This window comes from Strix uralensis, chromosome 21 (genome assembly GCF_047716275.1).
Source record: "Strix uralensis isolate ZFMK-TIS-50842 chromosome 21, bStrUra1, whole genome shotgun sequence".
Classification (NCBI taxonomy): Eukaryota; Metazoa; Chordata; class Aves; order Strigiformes; family Strigidae; genus Strix; species Strix uralensis.
Window position 1 is genome coordinate 11,750,001 of NC_133992.1, and position 21,244 is coordinate 11,771,244.

The 21,244-nt window shown below is 36.0% G+C and overlaps 1 protein-coding gene across 13 annotated transcripts in view; it reads right to left on the reverse strand.

The window, feature by feature from the left end:
* The window catches only part of DENND1A (DENN domain containing 1A), a 215,019-nt gene that overhangs the window by 177,362 nt on the left and 16,413 nt on the right, over nucleotides 1-21,244 (reverse strand). For 12 of the 13 annotated variants that reach the window (XR_012631871.1, XR_012631872.1, XM_074891570.1 and 9 more), the window contains exon 3: nucleotides 596-639. The exons of the other annotated variant lie outside the window; for it this stretch is intronic. Coding sequence is in view for 8 of the 12 variants with exons in the window: in XM_074891570.1 (XP_074747671.1) it covers nucleotides 596-639 (44 nt within the window). In the remaining 4 variants the exon portion in view is untranslated. The remainder of the gene's footprint in view (nucleotides 1-595; nucleotides 640-21,244) is intronic. 13 annotated transcript variants of the gene reach the window in all.

A 21,244-nucleotide genomic window follows, 5' to 3' on the forward strand; every position in this document is an offset into this window, starting at 1 on the left:
CCTAACCTCTGACCCCTGCCCCAATCCACTTCTAATGAGACACACGAAAATACAAGGTAACCGAAGTTGCTAATTTCGAAGTCAGCTAGCGATCCTGTGAAAAATTCCAGATTCAATCTGTGTATAAACTAAACGATAAATACCTGTGTGTTCTACCTGCACATTTGTATTTTAATACCATCTTTTTGAAACAGACTAGAGACTGCATGAGCAGGCAAGAATTTTAAAAATGTACTGTAGTGCCAGGTGCCCAGTTAAATATAGCTATAAACCTTTCAGACAATGAAGTGAGGACTGCCAAATGAACTGCAGGCTGTGGCACCTAAAGGCAAAAAGTGAAATTTATTAATCAATTTTCCTTCCAGCTCTCATGTTTGCTTGTAAAAACTAGATTGTAAAACAATCTTACGAGATCCAAAATTCTTCCGTTTTCTGCTTTAAATGTGAAAATGTTTTTATCCTTATGCTCCTAATTACAGCTTCTTTTTCTTTCTAAGAATGCATTTATCTCTTTCAGTAAAAAGAGCAGCAATAATATGTTGAACAACCCTGAAATAAATTTTGTCATGTAAAAAATTAATTACGCATTCCAAACCTGGTCACTGTAGCCCTCTGGGAATTGCCTCCGCACCTCAGGATCTGTAAATAATTGACAGATAATATTAATTGGCTTTGGATTAGTGAGCAAGCACAGAATCACACATTAATATTTGATCAGAAGATGATAGCAACCCTGGCAGGGGATCCAAGGAGGGCAGCTGAGGCTCCTATGTTGATAAGAGCAGGGAAGGACTTTTCAAGGCTCTGCCTTTACCCTCCTCCAGAAAGACAGAAACTGTATATAAAACATACACACGCAAAACACATGAAATAAAAATGTCAGTGTGTACATACACATGCATATACACACACATGTATGTAAATATATATTTGTATGTGCGTTATTGTATAAGAGATGTCCTGGTGCTACACTGAACTTTAGGCTGTTACCTTGTGCGATATCTTTCTGGCTGCAATTTGCCAACTAGGCTCGTCACCAGAAAACGGTTACCAAAGGCACTTACATTTTGGTTTTAATCAGATAACTAGTTTTACCAGCTATAGACACTGCGTTGATTAACCTCCATAGATAGTTTTCAGTGATACCAGATTACAGATCTCTCAGAATTACTTTATATCAATGTTAAGGTATGCTGCTGAAAAAGCAAAAATATTTATTCAAATTTGAAAGAGGTAATTAACATAGCCCTGGAACCTCTGTCATTAGGAAAGCAAATGTTAAATGCTTCAGATTAGCAAGCGTTCAAGTCTGATGCAATGTCCGTATTCCTTTGGCTGTCAGAATAAAGAATATGGTAGTATTCCCTGAAAAGTTATCTTAAATTTAATTAGAGATGTTCATAAAACAACAGAATATCATGATTGAAATTATTTATACGACAACCTATTTAAAACAGAACTCTTCAAAGCCATCCATTTTTCAAAGGAATATGGCTGAGAAGGCCAGATTTCATTCTACAAAGAATTCTTTTAATTACAAAAACCATACAACAATCATGCCAGAGTTCAGAATAAACACATAATGCATGAAAAAAAATCAACTGGTATCCTATGCAGTTTCTACCGTGTGTGCAATCAGATGGGTTTGGCTGCACAAGGCTTGGCTTGCTGGAGACACCGTTTCCACAAATTTTGATCATTACGGAGGGAGTGACGTTGCACACGCAGCCTCTACTGCTGAATTATTGCTACGCTGCATTGTAGCTAACGCTTGAGGGGAAGAGAGTCTTTTTTATGACACATGCACCATCCACTGCTATTTCAGAATGGTCCCACTGCAGGCTTCTCATTGGCAAAGTCTACTTTAGTAATAAAGTAGTTGTTCGGTGATACAATTGCTAGCAGATGCAAACTTTTTATTAAGGTGTATTCTTTTTACATCAGAAATACAGCAAGACTGTATGTTAATAAACTTCCTAGCTTAGCTTTTTCCAGACAATCAGATGCTTAGTTTTAACATTTCACCATTACACACATACAATTACATACACAATATATCAAATTTTACCTATGCATATTAGCAAACCCTTCTACATTAACATAACAAAGTAGAAGTAGAAAGCAAGGCATCACCTTTTAAAGCCTTAGTTTGAAAATTCTTAAATCTATATGCAGGTAAGCGTGCTAAGTGTCCAAACATGCAAACAAATGTGAACAGCTGAACTCACATCAACAGTCCTTTATACACAATTAACAGGACAATACAGTTTCATATTTCACCAAAGCAAGCACAGTATCAGTGATGAAACCATGCAACATCTATTACGATGCATATTCTTAAATATTTTAAAAATGAATTATTTGAGGTTAAACTTTCATTGATTTGTTTTTTTCTGTGAAATCCCGAAATAAATTTGCAAATCCAAGTATATAATATTGCTTAAACAATCTGTAACGGTGCCTGGAACATGATACTGACATTACCCCCCTTCCCACTTCTATTGACCCATTGCTCTCAAACTTAATATAAATACATATACACATACTGACACACAGAGCATTTTATCATTTACCATTTTTTAAGGAAATAAGGAATTAAATTGCAACATAAATGCATAATGTCTTTGCTCTAAACACATTCCTCCGTAGATCACAATCCACATTCTCCACTCTTTAAAAATACAGCAAAACAGATCAGTCATACCAAGTAGTTGTGTGTGTGTGTCTAAGCAGGTGTTTTCCCTGTTTTCCTAGCATCTCAAAAGCCTGTCTGTTTCAGGAGCTCACTGGCACGAAGGAAGGCTCATAGGAACCTATCTGACAGTATTTATGTAGACCCTGAAAGCTGCTAGCCACATCACTGCCCAGAAGACAGAGGTGCATTGTACACCACTTTGCAAGATACCAAGATTCCCTCCTAAGCACTGGTAGCTGAAAGTTATCGTGGGCAAATAAATACATACCAGTGCTTTTATCATCTCAGAGGCCACCTTACAAACCTTTCTCACTAAAATGAAACAAAACACAACTTCAATAATAACTGAAAAATCACAGCCAAGGATATTTTGTTAGGCACCTCTGGTTTTAATTCTAGCTTTGTCTATATACATCAATTTTCATTCAGAGTTTTAATTTAAATTTTTAATTCAGAGGTTTTTATTTCCCATCGTCTTCATCTCTTACAAGGACCACTACATTTTGTACATCAGTTGACTAGACTATACAATGAACAGGATTTGGCAAAATTTTCCATGTTGACTCATTCACAGCCCTTGTCTACAGCGTGGAGTGCAGTGCAGAATTAAAATGCAGTTATGGTGATTACCAATACAAAGTAACAAACAATAATGTCCCCACCACCATCGCTACATCAGAATCTATACCTCCAACATTTCTTTAATATCACTACCCAGTAGTGGAGGATATTTCAATTTTCAAGGTTACTGAAATGTACTGAGTACTGATCTACTACAAAATTCTTTTCCTTATTTATTTCAGAAATTACGCATTTCTGAATATTTGTTCTTTAGGGGTAAATAACACACTGGTGAAAAATTAGACCGTGGGTTAAGATCTTTACAACGCACCTAAAATCAGATCACCTTTATAATTAGCTTAAGACTTGCTTCCGAAACAAAATTTTGTCACATGCTCTTGCCATGGAAAGACTTGTGACATAGCCTTGCTGCAAGCGCAGCACCATTTCGATCCCTGCGGGTTCCTCTCCTCGCACGGAAGCGGCGATACCGACAGCCGTCCCCAACATTGCTGGGCCAGGCTACGGGTGAACACAGGAGGCTGGCCTCCACCTTCTCTGGAGAAAAGGCAGCAAGGATGGATTAGCTTTTGCTGCTGTGGTTTGCAGACCACAAGAGGCAGGGATGCCACGTTTGAAGAACCCTTCCTATACATCATCCAGCATAGTTACTCATAAACTGTAAGTACATATTTAGAGTATCTAGTTCTCACTTTGTGTCTTCAGTGAGCTTGGTAACAGGAGAAAACTGAAGATCCAAATCCCCTCAAAACCACAGGTAATAGATCTTATTGAAATGGACCTTTTAAGCAATTCAGTAACACAAAATGGAGAGTTTCTAAACTTTTCCACATTGTAGCTTGTTGACTGTAATAAAATTTTTACTTTGCTATTACATAGTCTTTTCTACATCTCTTAACTAGTACCATTCCACTCTTACTTGTGTATTGATCTATATCCTAAAGGATAAATTATTTCTACCTCTTTAAAATCAGACAGTAAAATATCCACACTGCAAGGCCCAACGGGAAGACAGGAGGAAATTTGCTGGATGCTTGCTGTGCAGACTTCAAGCAACTGAAGTAGTTACGGCTGTTTTCAAGACCAAGCAACCGAGAACATCTGAATCTGAGCCTTGGCGAATTGATATCCTCACGTAGACAGCACTATTTGACTCACCAGATTAAACATTACCACACTGTCATTTAGAAAATGATGCGACTGATTAGAGTCCCCACCTGAGACAGTTTCTACAGGTTCAAGATGAACGTGTTCTGAAAGCACACAGCCTACAATTATACTTTCATCCAAAAAATGGATCTCTCAGTGCTATGATATATTCATAAGCTAAGTTGTCTTTAACATAAAGACTTCCTACATCAATCAACTGTATACATTAGAAGAAATTTAATTTCATCCACAATGCATTAAATGCATGGAATTAACTTAATTTCTCATCCACCAATTTCAATGGAAATATCAGCAACATGTACTTAGCTAGATGAGCAAAGTGGAGTTGCACTGGGTGTCAGATGCCCGTTCCAACGGTGGGATATATAGCTTCTATAGCCTGCTTTTGATGTCACATCTCATAACAGCATCAGAATGGCTAATCTGTATAACCTGGAACCCTACAGTTAAAAAAAACACCTTTAAATTATGCCTGGCAGCCACACACTTGCACGTCCTCATGTTTTTACAAGTACTTTATATTTAACATTGTGTCAGCTCCATCACTTCAGCTTTTAAATGGTCTGGGAATATTTACTAAACTTTTGGTATCTTTATTTGGAAAACACTACACAATGGAAAAAGAAACTATATGACATCTTATTATAGCTTTCATCACTTTATTAATATTTCACAGTTAATCTAATGTTGATTTGAAAAGTGTTTTCAACTATGCTTACCCACACATACGTACACAGTAAAATTATATTTGAATTCTATGTGGTCATTACATGAAGTTCCAGGAAGCTGGAGCACTCTCACTAAGCCAAAAGGATCTACAAAAATACATATATTTAAATAGTGGCCATCAAGACACCTGACTTTATGAAATATAAACATCTACAAAACAAACACTACTATTACTCAGTATGGCCGGGCTCTCCATTGGAAGGATAAGCACAAGGCACCTAATAATTCCAAGGGACACAATATTCAAATTATTCTGAACAGGGGAAAGCTGTCATACCAACAGAGGAATACTGGAGGGTAGTTCAACTGAGCATTCAGGATTGAGCTTTAATCAGCACCACTAGTATCAGTAAAATAGGCTTCACCACCCATATGAAATACTTGGTAAAGACTTGAACATAACTGACTGTTGACTCTGCCTATAAAACTAAAGTAACTTGAAAACTTCAAACACTTTTGCTAACAGTAATTTGTTTTGCACGCTGCATGCAAACAGCATTAGATGTCGCTCCACTGTATCTCCAGACAGTAAGAAAACCCTTTGCAACTCAAAACACAGTGAACACTGTTATTCTAGGTACTTAACGGGCTTTCTAATGAAAAGATGCTCAAATATTTTTCTACTTTAATACCCCATAGGCAAAGTAAACACATGTAAAATTCTTTTTTCAAGTTCAGAAGAGTGCAATCCATTTGCTGAGATCAGAACAAGGGAAGACGCAGCCTGAAATCCCAACCAATCTCTTGCATAGTCGCAGCAAAGTACAGAGCTTGAAGATTTCCAGTGCACCAGTCATGTATAAAGTTATAAAGCATTAAAAGCTCAGCTGAGGTCAGCAAAAGGAGACATTGCAAAACAATGAACAAACGCAGTAAAAGTTCACAACAGAAAGAAAAAGAAAAGTCACATGAATTATGGAGCTGCTTCTCAAACTAAACTTTTCCCCAAACCGCAAAACATGAACTCGAAGTTGTGCTACAGGTTGAACTTGTATGTTGATGGTAACTTAATATTTCCTGTTTATCTTTCATTACATCCGATTTTGTAGTTTCAGCTCACAAAAGATGACAAGATCCGCAGAGTTTCTGCCTAAAGCAAGTGCTGACAAACTTCTCTGGAAAATGACTGCATATTAATATTAATAGCATGCTGAAATATAGCTCCAGAAATTGTTAAGTTACAGGTGTAAAGCAGGACGTGTACAAACAATACCATTCCAAAATAAAGCTAAAATACAGCAACTTATCTGCAATCTCCCATTCTTGTATGGGTGCAAGTGCAATGAAATAAACAGACCTCACAAATTTAAATTAAAACTGTTGGTACTATGAAAAAAGTCAACCAAATTTTATTCCTGATGTTTACACTCAGGTTTAAAAAGCTTCTAAGCCAATGACATGTCATACGAATTTCCTAAGATTCATGAGCGACTCCCCTGAAGTCAGGGTGGGTTCACTTACCAACCTGACGCACATCACCGTAAGCCTCTTCCCAGAGGGTGCAGCTCCACACAAAGCAGCTGCTGCCCACGGCATCCAGGCTGGCCAAAGACCTGGGGATCCACCAGCCCTTACAGCTCGGGGCGGACACTCTGTTCTAGGGCGGACCAGTTAGGAAAAACATACGAAATAGATCACATGGTTCTCTTTGAAGCTGTTTCCTTTGCAACTATTTTAAGAGGTGCTTTTGAGGGAAAATACTGAATCACTTCTCATATGAACAATATGTGACATTTTTGTAACTGAACATATTTTTTTATTTTGAAAAGGGGTAAGAAAAGATAATGCTATTTCTCAGTGATACAAGGGTAAAACTATTCTGCTCTGTACAGCAGCATTTTGATTCCTTGCCATGCATTTACAGAGCATCAAAAAAAGGGTAACACTGATTCCACACTAAGCGAACAGTTTTCGTTGCTAACACATTTAGTTTTTCCCTCTATTAGTAGAGATTCTACCTCACATCTATGCACATTATGTACAGCATTGTATTGATTACTCAACCATATTCAAGCTATTATTGTTATTATTTTAGTAAATATGTGAATGTTTCCAAGTTCTAAAACCTATTTCTGCCTCTCCCTACAGAATCTTGTTCAACAAAAAGCCAAATACAGAAGAATATTGAAATTAGCTGTGAACTGTATAATCCCATTGTTCAATTTCATGGCATTTAAGACACTACCTTCCCTCCTCACAAGTCTAGATGTTAATCCATGCTGTAACCTGATTTAATTTTCCAGATGACAGGATGGGAACATGCTACAATGACATATTAGTGTAACTATGCTGCTCTTTTACTCTCAACTTTTCTTACATCATAAACTGAAGAGTTTTGCTTTTAAAAGAGGCGTGCTTAGTTATTTCTAAAAATAGCACAACTCAAAGTGGTCTGTATCTGAAGTGTATGGAAATTATAAAACCAGGGAAGTTCTTCAAAAAAGTATCAGAAAATACTTCCCAGAGTTAACCACACAAAACAAATACATACTAACCTGTTTCTTCTGATAAAAGTCAGCCAATTCAATCCATACTGGCTACAAATCATTCAGACATACTAATCTCAAATTGAAAAATACAATGAAAATTACCTCATTTCTCCTCCCTAACTAAATGATTTATCTCATCCTCTTCTTTAAGTTCTTTATAGCTGCAATCCCACTAAAATGAATTGGAATTCCATTCAGAGCAACTTTAATTTAAACACCCACTACACATTATAGTACTTATGCAGCACAACTAAAAAGTAATGTAAACTTCTTTCCAAACCTCTGCAAACTCCTTGATGTCCTGTATTCAGTACAGCCGAACAGTTCTGCTTGCCCCTAAACTGCTGCAGACTTAGCATGCAGATAACATCTCAGAGTGGGGGAAGAGGGGGAGGAGGGGAAGGGGGGGGGGGGGGGGGGGGCGTGGAGAAAATGTGGGAGAGGAAAAAAAACCTACACACACAAGAAGACAGACAAGAAAGCTCAGAACAACTTCTGGCAGAAAATACACATGGAATAAAAATTGTATTTTTCTGGATGTGAAGCTTTAGGACTTCAATCTTGTCTTCTTAAAGTACTCCTTATTCTAAAAGTGCATGTCAGAAAACAACCAAGATGTACTTGAAGATTCTGTAAGAATGTCTTACAAACTATACTAAAAAAAAAAAAAAAACAAAACCAAAAAACAACCTGCCAGCACCACAATGCATGTAACTGAAGTCACCCCAAAATAACAATATGCATAGTAAGCATACATAGCAGGTTCAATAGTCAAAAATACAACCCACATGAGAATAGTATGCAATAAAACTATTCACCTAGCAGATCACGTTTCAAACAAACCTATTTCTAGGATATAGTCTGCATCTTTGTGACAAGTTAGGCATAAGTACATGGACATGGACCTATGGTTCTCAGTTACTGAGGTTTTTGTGAATGATGTACAACCACCAGTGGAGTGAATCAGCAAGTGCCATGTTCATCGGCTGCTGTTCAAATTGACATTTTGAGTCCATTGACATTAACGCCATAAGAAAACCAGACTTGCAAGTTTGCCTGCCTCTCTCAACAGAACATTTGGAAGCCTGCCCTGCAAGTGCCAAAAACCTCACTGGTAACATGAAAATGCTTTTCACAACAGTTTAATCTAGAAACAAAATATAAGGCTTGCAACTCACACACAAAACGCTGTTCAGAGTTCAGTAAAATGATCTAAAAGCAGGAAAGACTGAGAGCAAAGGCAACATAAAATATACATCATAGGAAACAGGAAGGAAGAGAGAAAACCAGAACAGATTAAGGAAATCACTATGATTTCCATAATTGTTTTTATATTATTAACACATCAAGAGTCAGAGGGGCAGCGAGGAGCAAAACTTTCCTAGGCAGTGTTCAGCAATATCTTATAGATATATTCCAAAAATCCTTCCAAAATAAAGCAGGTTAAGCTACAACTTCCTTGTGGATTTTTACTTAAGCTAATATACAGCTCTCCAGAATAAAGAGATGTGGAGCCCTAACATATATAGCCCTAACAGTACCAGAACCTGCAAACGTTGTCAAAGTTGCCCTAATGTTTCAGTACACTTGGGGTGGCTGGGAGTTCCTAACTGTTCTCCTCGCAGCAGTTTGCCAGTGCAGGCACTAGTCCATCAGCAGCTTCACAACCCATTCAGAGTAAACCTTACACAGGAGACTTTCATTGCTCCTAGCATCCAAACCAACTTCCCATCTAAAGGGGTCTTGGTTAAATTCATTTTACAATCCTGTTAAAAACCTAAAGTACAATAAGTGCAAAATAGAAACATCACTCGCTTCCTGGATAAGGCTACAGGAAAAGTATTCATTGCCTTCTACAGAAAGAGGAGGCTATATTAGTTTCCTCTTAGCAACTCCTAATTGGTTACTTGGTATCAAATCGTTGAACTGTCCAGCTTGCCACTGAAAAGGCATTTAAGCATCACATGGACATTCCACTACAGAAAAGTAGTAGAGATCAGAATGGCATTTCCAGCTTCCTCTGGCACAGTTACAACTTTGAAAGAATCCGTTCTTCTGTTTCAATACCATTTGAAGAGCTGAAGTATCATGAAATAAACAGATGATGGAGAATTTAAAAATAAATTAAAAAAACACAAACTAAAACCACCACTGAAGTCAGCTGTGATCTAAATGTTAATGCAAGCATAACCACAAAAAGAGTCAGTTCAGTTTATATTTTATTTCAAATCTCTTCTGTAGTATGAAGTCAGTCATCTCTTTCCCAAGGAACAAGATCAGCTCTTCCCTTCCACAGCATTAAGTTGTAAAAGGAGCAGGTCAAAAAGCAACGGATTGAAGAAAATGCATGTGTCAGATTGAAGATCTGATAAATGATAAGGATATGGGAAGAGTTTGCATCAGATGAGTTAGGCCTAAGGTAACATGCTCCAGCTTCAACTGCTTTTATTTACTCCCTTGGATTCTCATATGGAATGGTGCCAGGTTAATCAAACCTTTATCAAGTCTTTTAATGGAAGCTGTGAAACAATTGTGTTGCAAGCACCAAGTGTTCAATATATGAAATACATTTGGGGAATTACTTCTATATTAAATCCTTAACTCCTTTTGTTTCATCCATACCAAGAAATCAGTTTTAAAAAGATCAGTTGTGCAACAGTACAGATTACTTTCTCTTCTACTAACATTCAAAACTTAAGGAGACATTAGAAAGCTGTCTTCAGTGATCAGCAAACTTGGAATTACTTCTTTACAAGGAAGGGCAGAAAACTTTCAATCCAGATTAATTTTTAAAGCGATGATCCTGATATAACTAAAGATAGATCTATAAAAATGGGATGCATAGGATAGAGCTAAACCTGAAATAACAAAGATCAAAAACAGAAGACAAAAAAAGTACTTATTTCAAGTCTTGTTTGTTACATGTTTCTCCCATCTTCATTTGAGGTCTTCAGATCTTTTATATGCAATGGTTAATTACTTTGGTGATACCTCAAGTCCACATTAAAGCACGGTTGATGAATCTTTTGAGTTTGCTTTACTATGCACTTAAGGGGATATTTCTCTTCATAACCATCTGTTCTTCAACCAACCCAGAAATTTAGTACTACTGGAAATCTAAGCCAAACTCCAGGAGACCTGCAAGGAGCAAATTTTGAATGGATTATGGTTTTAATCCTTTTTTTTCCCCCCTGTAATTTTAGTCAACAAATTATGCAGCAGCTAAAACTTGCAAAAAATACAATTAGGTGACATCCTACTTCAGTGTTCAAGAAGTCCACAAAAATAAAATATGAAGTGTTTTGAAACATTTTACAGGCTGCCTGTAATAATTATACAAAAGAGTTTAAATGTAGAAGTTGAATAGGAACACCTACTTTATGTGGGCTTTTTTGTTTTTAATAATTTTTTAATATATTTGTGTTTGATCAGTATATTCTTTTCTCATAACCTTTTCACCACTCTATAAATTTAATAGAGATATGTTTCAAGTGCTCAGGCCATGAATACTGTATTTGTTTCTCTTCTGCCTCTTTGTATTTATATTCGAGACAGCAGAGTTGCCTGGTGACAGCCTCTTCACTTCAACAGCAGCTGGCAAGCCCTCCTTGTCCTGAAAATACGAAAGAAACAGTTAACTAATATTTCATGCTATGACTTAAATGTGACAATCTGGAAGTGCCAATACCACACAGGATAGGATTTACAAGATAAGATTTTTCTTAAGTTTCAGAAGCAATAAAGGAAGAAAAATAAACAGACCTTCATCACACATAGCTAGCATGCAGCAAGAATTAATCCATGGTACATCCTCTAGAGTTTAACAGTACCAGATGCAAGTGGTGATTGTGTAAATCTGCCAATTTAACTTATATTTCCAGAGTGCAAATTCTCAAGTTACACAAGATGAGACCAAAGCAACTAGAGTTCTGACATTGTTACAAGAAACAGTCACCCTCTTTAATATTTACAACACATGTATTTCAAATTGCTTATGTATGCCTATCTGTTTTCCCAAGATTACTGCTTCTGCTGAAGGTTCAAGCATATGTAACCCAAAACAATTTCTTTAAGCTAGCTTTTAACAGCAAAAATAAAAGATTTATATTTGTAAAATTAGAGTTTATAGTCAACTTAATTTATACGTAACACTGGCATATTAATAAGCACCTTCATTCAAAAAAACCCTTTCTCAAATAATTTTAAGATAAATTTTTACATAATGTCACATTTTCTACTTTCCTGTGTCAACCAGATAATTTCTAATTCTCTTTGTTGTTTTGAAAAAAGCCATTTTAATGTCATACTGCTTTTTAGAAATACTATACTACAAGGAACTCATGTAAAACCACAATGTGGCCATGGCAATCAATCAACTACATTACAAAACCTAAAGGAATTGCTAATGAAAACAAATAGTATTTTCCAACATACCACCAGGCTTTTCATTACTAGAAAATACTTTGAGTTTTATAAACATTTTCCAAACTGCTTTATTTTCACCATTTTTGGTTTTCGTTTTAATGATATTATGGCCATTTTAATTTGCTAATAACCTATATTTTCCATGTATTACAGAACACTTTACAATCACCTAACTTTTTTTTAATCTCTTTCCAAAATTCACCAACCATAATAAATTCAGATAGACATATTATTAGGCAAATACATACAAGTACTGCAGAAATATATTCAATGTTATATGGACCGTCACATTTCAGGTTTAATCTGAACTGACTCAAAAAGCACTTGGAACAAAAGTGTTCTAGCCAACCATAAGTTCTTGAAGTGTTGTACTAAAAAAGAAAAAAAAACAACCCTGCTCTTCAGCAACTGTATAATTGCCTAAACTACAGAGAAAATACCTTCTTTGTTAAACATGCAACAGTGAATACTGATTTCTAAGCCCCAAGCTATGTAACTTTATAATGTTTAAAACTCTGACCTTACTTTCATACTTTCAATATTGATAGTCTCAAACTGTTTTCAGTTTCAAAGTTATCATGTGTTACTTTAGTAGAGCACCACCAGCTCCCAATGACACCACTCTGCGTTATTGATCTGCACAAATATCATCTCTTATGGGAATCTCCCTGCATAGCAATACAAGATTTTACAGAAAACAAGCTCTTCAGAATCATTTTGATGGCTTCAAAAATTTCTATTATTGCACCTCTGTTTATTTCAGGATGCTTTAGTTACTCAAATGGCATTGAAACAGTAAAAACGGATTCTATCAAAGATGAAATCCTGACACAGGAAACTGAAAATCCCATTCTTAATTCTATTGTTTTCTTTAGTGGAGATGTTAACATAAATACTTTTTGACATGTATAGTAAAATATATCCTACCTATCATACAATGAATCTGATTCATATATGTTTCATTATCAACAAAGGACAGCCAAACCTAGCTATCATTTTTGAGGAGACATTATTATAAAGAGTAATACGATGGCTGTGGTTCCTACAATGTACACATGCTTAGAGACTCATGCTTAATGCATTCAGAACCAGAAATCTATGGTATTAACGTGACCCTAACCGACCAATAGCTTCAATGGTCACCAACTCACTCCTAAGTTTGAAGGTGTGCGAGATCATATATGAAAGACAGCAATAATTATTTTGCTGATACACTTCAGAACTTCACCTTGTACCCTTCAGTACTCAAGTTCCCCTTTTTGTTTCTGCTTGAACAGTGTAACAAGCCCATCTCAACTTATCAGTCATTAGTACTGTTCAGTCTATCAAAATGCAAAAGAAAATTCATAAGGGCCACTAAGCTGGAAGCAAGTTTAAAAAAAATTAATCAGAGACTGGTCACAGTGAGCCTCAACTAAGGCTACAGCATCGCTGAGGTCTTGTGAAAGCCTATAAGAGGAAAGTTTGTACAAACAGAAAAAGCATTCAGTATACTCTCCTGCAAAAAGTTTCTGTGGAGTCGGATGTGTTGATGACAGAAGTTGAACTTCTTGAACACTATTTAAAACTTAGTGGGGGTGAGGGGAAAGAGGTCCTAGCATGGAAAAACACACCTCACGTAGCTAATGACTGTGAGATGAAAGAAAAAGAAAAATCACTGAGTGTTCAGCTACTCAGAGTGACTTCTCTCTTTTGGAGTAAAACTGGACAGCACCAAGCACTGCAAGAGAATTGTGGGCATATTTACAATTTGCAGTATTGACCTATTTCATATCTGCAATGCTTTTAGCTACTACTTATTAACAAAGCTCACTTCATGCCACGTGTGCTGCTATAATAAAAAGAAGGTCTCTGAGAAAGTAAGTTTAGCACATTTAAAGCAGTACTATCAGCTTGAAGAATAATTTGGTTTATATAAAGAGGAGTTTGCTGATATTCACTGCAACTAGACAAGAAATCTATCACCTCACTAAAAAAAAACATTTTTGTTACCGTAGAAAAGGTAAGGGTATCAAAAGGATTTTTAACTGCAAAGTAGAGATGCACTAGGAACATTTTAAGGTATTTGATACTTCCAAGATGTATGATAGCACATATTCAGCTATCAAGATGCTCCTGAGGTAGTGGACTAGTCTAGTTCTGAGCAGGAACGCTTCATAATCATGTTATATTCATTTAATAGCCAGTGCTGGAAATCAGGTGTGCATAAAACTAGCAATTTCATTAATTTCCTTTCACACTTCCTTGCCCAGCTTTATTACACAACAAACTTCCAACTACACTTTTAGACTTTTTCAAGAGCTCTGCCAATTCTTTTCGAAAAACATTTTTTTTTCTTCACTACCAACTCCAAAGGTAGTCTAAAAATGCAACTTTAATTCACTTGCACAATTTTTCTCCACAGGTTGATCCACAAAGTGCTGAAGTGCAGACAGTCATCAACTCCCAATGTGCTGACATGCAAATCTACAGAGGGTGACTCAGGGAACGAGGAGCGTAACTTGTTACGGCCAGTTGGCAGCACAAACAGTCTCCAGTATCTGCACATCATCACTGATCTGCAAGAACATCCAGTATCACACAGGAGGGAAAGCTGTGTCCTGCAGCCAGTAAGTCCTCAGAAGCAACTTCTCAAAATAACTGAGAAAGCTGATGGAGTAGAACATTCAGAGAGCCATTCTTCCCAGAGTGCTCGGGAGAAACATCCCTGATAGCAAGAGGTACACTTGCATTACTGCACACAATCATACGCTTGGCACTGATAAGCAGCATGAGGGGAAGCAGTTTTCAACAAATCTTAAAAGACTAGAAGTAAGCTCAAGAGCTGCAGCTGCTTTTATCAGAGAAGCACACCTGAGGAGTGTATACTCTTTTTTCATTATCTCATACCACATCTAATTGGGCTTCTAAGCTCTCTGCTCCCTAGCTGCTTTTTCCAGTTCTGAATTCACACCACCTTTGAATTCTCTTGATTAGAGTACAAAGTATCAACGGGTCATTTCTAAAAACTCTCCTTCCCGTTAAACTCTCTTATTTGCCCTCTATCCAATCATACATTTTGGAGTAGGAACAGCATTTACAGTAATTTACTTGTTGAAAAATAAACCTATATTGTGAGTTCTAATATAACACCAGTACTTCATGTCATAATTGTTCCATAGAGGCTCTATCACCTTTTCTTAAATGATCAAACTAAGGACAAAGTTCTCTCCATCTTTTTATACAAACATATATGCTTAATTTTTAAACATGAAAGATTAAATTAGAAGTTACACACACAAACACAACTCCTTTTAAAAAGGCTCAAAACACTGTATTTACATCTGCAAGTACTCACTTTATTACTACAACCTTTATAACAGAGCTTAGGTTTGCTTCAAACAAAACAGGGTTCTCAGCGATAGAAGCACAAGAAAAAGCCCTGCATACAGTTAGTCTACAAAGAATTAACTGGATTAATTAGCAAGGGATTTGAGAAGCAGCTTGGAGCTAGAAAACCAAAACACTAAATTGTTTAAATACTTTGGCAATGGATCAAGGTTTCTAGGCAGCCCTATGTTCCATTCTCTCCTTTTTTTTTTTGCTCGGTGTTTTAACACATTTAACCTGACGAGGTACTTTTTCATGAGATATGAATGACACTGTCAAAATACCAAAAAAGAAGATGTGAATTAAAAAATGCCACAAGCTGTTAGCAATTCTGCCAACATGTATGAGCCCAGGCAACATTAATTAAAAATCAATAGCTTAGGACATAAATAGCTCTTATCTCTGTTATAGTATATCTCTAACATAACTCTTTATTAAAGAAAAAAAAAAAGCCAGTGTCTTTGCTATTATACTGACTGAATTGACCACAACAAAGAAAAAGAAATAAGGCAAAAACACTGAGCAAAGAAACACATCTAAGAAAGGGAGGACAGGAGTATGAATGATTGGAATGCTTCAACCTTGCACTATCATTAACACATAACTGGCTGGAAATAGCCCCACTGCAAACACTTGCAGAATAAGTTACCAGGAAGAACATTTCAGGTTTTTAGTGCTAATATGATTCTATATCAAATCCTGCACGCCAAGGAAATAAGAACAACGTACACATCTTTCTGTCAGCTAGAGCTTATTAATCAGTATTTTTAATATGAATCTCAACTAAAGATTAAGTTACTGTAAATTCTCCAATAATTACAAAATAAAGGTGAGAAAGAGACAGGAAATTGCACTTTTTCTTCTTTAGTGATACGGTCTTCAAGATAAAGTTACATTAGAATGCATCAAAGCTAAAAGATTTAAGCTAAACTAGGAACTTAAACCACCACTTTTGAAAAAGCTGTTTTCAAGCTTACAGAGTACCAAACATGTGAAAGACTTAAACCCATTTTCTAACAAGAGGTCACCTACAGCACACCAAGCTGGATGTGCAGTTTGGGTCTGCCGTAACTCCTAGACAATCGTGACAATTTAAATTTCTGCACTGTTTCTACAGAAAATTTATTAATATAAAAAAGAATATGTAAGAATCATACTGAAATAGAAAAGTTAAGTTCCATTTTCTTCTTGTCTAATGACTCTTACATTATTCAATTATTTATTAATGATGGATGTATCAAATGCTTCCATCAAAACACAGCAGTCTAAATCAAGGATGAAGAAGTCAACCAGGCACTATTTAGCAAAAATGTATTTATTTGAATTCAAAATAAAAGAGAACATTTCATTTACATAACAACTATGTGTACATATGCCAAGATACTAAAACACTATAAAATTTCTGTGGAAGAGCAGATCATAAAATTGTAGCACCCTTAAGGTGGAACTCTCAGGACAAAAGGATTATTTTGAGAGTCATGATTACAAATGTGAGCTCTCAAGAACGTCTGACAGCAGATGACCACATGCAAGCACTGTCCCACTCAACTACAGAACACAGACCCGCAGATGAACAGCAACACCAAACTTCGGACAACACTACAGCGGCCAGCCAGTCATTCGGGAACTAAGAGTCCAGAACATATGAGGAGGCTAAAGTTATTAAAAACAAGGAATAAAGATTGTTTCCTCTGCAAAGAAATTTTTTAGAAATACCAATCTGAAATACTGAATATATAGATGCAGGACATTAGCTTCATAAAATTATATGCCAAGCAGAGCCATATCTATAGGAATAATCAGAGATTAATTGGAAATTCACTTCTATTATGGCAATGTAGTCAAGAAGTACTAACCTTTAAGATCTTAAATGATAACATTTCACTATGTCAATTGGATTCCGAGTCCTATCTTGTAGCTGCAACTTTGGGACGTTCCTACTTCTTCCCATGCCCTTGCCATAATCCCACCTCCCAAAAATTTAGTTTATTGATTAGAGTGCAGCTCAAGAAAATCAAAGGTTCTATTCATAAAGCACAGACGCCAAGTGTCATGACAGGGAAACAGAAGACCTCACTTTTCACAAGACCTTTTGGTCTAACTTTTCACTGAGCTACACTCAGAAATGACATATCCTTCCGTGGGGCAAAGGCGTGAGGGGGAAGAAAGGAGTAGAAGAAAATGTTAACATAAAATTGCCATACTTTTGGGGGGAGAGGGGGCAATTTTTATTTTATTTTTTAAGATATGTTTTTGTTTTCTAAGATTAACATGAACTACCTGGATTCTCAACTGTTCAAATTCCATTCAAGCTATTGACAATTTCAGTTAACCTTTTTTGACGTGTACCCAATACAAGTTCTTGTTGCTGCATTTGATATAACACAATTCTTCATCTAAAGAGGTAAATATGCAATCTTAATTTTTAGTAGGAGAGGTACATTAGAACACAAAACTGCTGCTAATAGTGTTCCCTTATATGGAATAAATTTAAATTCCCCCAAGTTCCCCCAATAACACTTTATGTCATTGTAAAAATACAATCACTTTATTAACTTTTCAATCATCTTCTCCACTGAGGGTTCAAGAAAAAAAAAAAATTCAGGGGCTTTCTTACATCACCTGTCTTCATTTTATTTTATCATTGTAAATTAAACTGATTATAAGATGCAGAAGTAATTTGTAAACTCTTTCAAGGGACATGATTTACATTTTTCTTCTACAAAGATGAAGATATCCCCCTAACATACTCCACTTGTGTTAAATATTAAATAAAGATACTTATACTACATATATGGCAAAAATAGAAGATATTTCCGAGATGTTTTGGGATTACTTTTAGCATTCTAACGCTGTTTATAATACTGGTGCAAATACTGCCACCAATAAAGAAACAAACATTAAAAAGGTGTCCTTTAAGCTTCCCTTTAAGGCATCTACCATAATCGTATAATTTGCTCTGGACATCATTAAAATGTAAAGTTAATGAGGATTCAGCTGAAAACAGAAGAAATGTAACCTATTTTCAGGCAAAACTTCTAACACTGCAATCAGAGGGAAAACCTCTTTGATGTCTCTTTGTCTCTTCTCATTAATTTTCTTTTGGTTTAAAAAAAACACAAAGGCTGTTTAAACTAAAAAATGCATAGAAGTTTAAACATGGTAATTATAGTCAAGCTGCAATGAGGTCATTAGGTTTTTAAAACTTTGAGATAAACAAAATTGAGATGTATGACTATTTTAAAAACATGTCAATACTCAATTTTAATTGTCCATGTGATTGATACCCACTGTATTCTAAGGATTTAGTCTAGATACAGAATTGCTTCAAGATGATTTAGTGAAGGACCTAATCCCATAACCAGGGTAAAGCAAAGCAATCAAGAAATACATCAAAATGAAAAGCGCTGTAATTACTGTATTATTGGATACCACCGTTTAAGTGCAACAAAGCATCCTTTTTGCAATCTCCATGCAGGGGAGATGGCAAATTGTGAGATTCTGCTACTCTTTACCTCTACAGTTCATGAAAGAAGAATTATTTAACTTGTTCAATATTTTATATTTACTCACTACATTTATTTCTGTTTATGAATACTGCCAAGGTACACACAAAGCTATATGCTTCTGTTTTAATAGGCTAATTCTTTCCAGCAGAAAATATCTTTAAGAGCTATTTAATTACATAGTACTGACAGAATCTATGATACACTGAAGTGGTATGTATTTTTAGTGAATAATTTACAAGTAATTTTCTCAAACCATAATCAAAACAATTTTTAACACTACTGTGTACAAAAGAAGATGATAGATTATCACAAACACAAGTAGGGCATTTAAGCCATTAAGTAAAAGCAACACATATACAGGACACACATAAAATTATCTTCAGTGTAGAAGGACATTAATCACAATGAAGCAAAATAAACATATCTATAACATTTTTCCATGTGCAAATATCACCTCTAGATAAAAATGGGATGAGATGACATCAATATATTAGTCAGTGGTAATTGTAAGTATGAATTTTAATGCATTTGTAGATGTAGGTTATAGCTGTAATAGAGAATTATTTACCTGATTGAATCTTTTTAACATGTTTGAGAAACTCCTCTTCAAATTAAACTGAGTAAAAGATCAATAGGCAAGTATCAGATCAAACCAGATACTAGGTGCAAGTGAAGAACAACCTTAGAAGAAAATCTCATACTTAACCCCAAGGAAAGTTTTGGGGGTTGTGCTTTGGTTTGGGAGGGGGTGTGTTTGGGGTTGTTTTTTTCACTCTGCCGTATTTTATTACAATTTGATCCTGCCCTTCACCGTAGGCCAGTTCTGATCTACCATCTCTTCAGCTCACTACTGAAGAGACAGCATCAGCTAATTTCCATTCTGACGGAGCTGTTTCTCATATCCCAGTACCTTTCCCTACTCGCTTGCACTGTCTTAGTGTCATATTCACAAAAAGATAAAGCACATGATTTAAATAACATTAAGTCAAACATGAAGCTTACAAATATGAAAAGTCTACCTATACTACCTGCGTACCTATACTGTGATACTTAATTAGCTATTTTGTCTTCACATTTCAGCATTTGATTTGAGTCTGAATTAACTGTTTTTGATAGGTGTTTTGCCAGAGTGATGATCTGGTTTTAGAATCTTTGGAACAAGAGATCTCAAGGATCTCAAAAGTATCTTATAGGTCAACTAGACATAAATGAAGAGTAAATATTTACTTAGGCAAAATGATGTAACAATCAATTCAAAAAAAGGTAATGTTTCAACTATGTATATTCATAACTACGTAGTTTCAACATCAATGGCTCTTCAAAGGAACTAAAGATGGGAGTCAGTTAACCCCAGTACGATGCAATGAGAGTTGTGAGTATAATACCCTTCACCACCATTGAAAATCCTAGCACAAATTCTAAGTGGGGAAATTCTTTTGGCTACAATATCCAAGATATTGCTTTAAAAGTACCCACTGTAGGTTCTCTTTTTTTTTTTTTCCCATTCTTTCCCTAGGTGTATGTACTGTAATAGCTGATCAAGTCTGGGGCAGACCACGCATTTTTGGCACAGTAAATAGGATTCTTCACTCCAGCTCCTCATCTTTTAACCGGCGCTTTCCACCCAGATACAGGGTACTTCTACATGATCTTGTATTATTTGACTATCTATAGTATGCATCATTTGTTTTTACTAGTTAGTTCATCAAATTAGAAAACGTTACTCTCCAAATAGCCAGGCAAGGAATAGTTCAGAAAAATCACAACCAACTTAAACATTGGGGGTTTTGAGGGTTTTGTTTGTTGGGGGCTTTTTTAATCGCCAGGGAAGTATACACAAATGAACTCACCAGATTATAACCCATTCCAGATAATACGTTGTGACTATCAGTTGTTTGTTCCCACCCCTCCATCCAAGGTTATCATACTGCAGCTCAGCTTCCTCGGTTTCTACCCCACTCTTCCATGAAGTGAGTCTATTAAAAAGTATATCAAAAGCTGCTTCCATCCAAAAAAAGACATAAAAGTCATCTTCCCAAGAGGCAATAATCTGTCATGTCTGGAATTTTGACAAGTGTTTTACCAAAACTTGGTAGCCCCAGCAGTGCCAAAAAACTCCTTACTCCTCAGTGAGGATTCAGCAGCATTCCCTTAGCATTCCTTCTCCCCTCCCCAGTGACAGAATCCAGGAGAGCAGGTGATACACCTTGTTCACAGATAATGAGCACGATTGGATATTAACAGAACATAATACAGTTCTTTACTATTAAAATGTG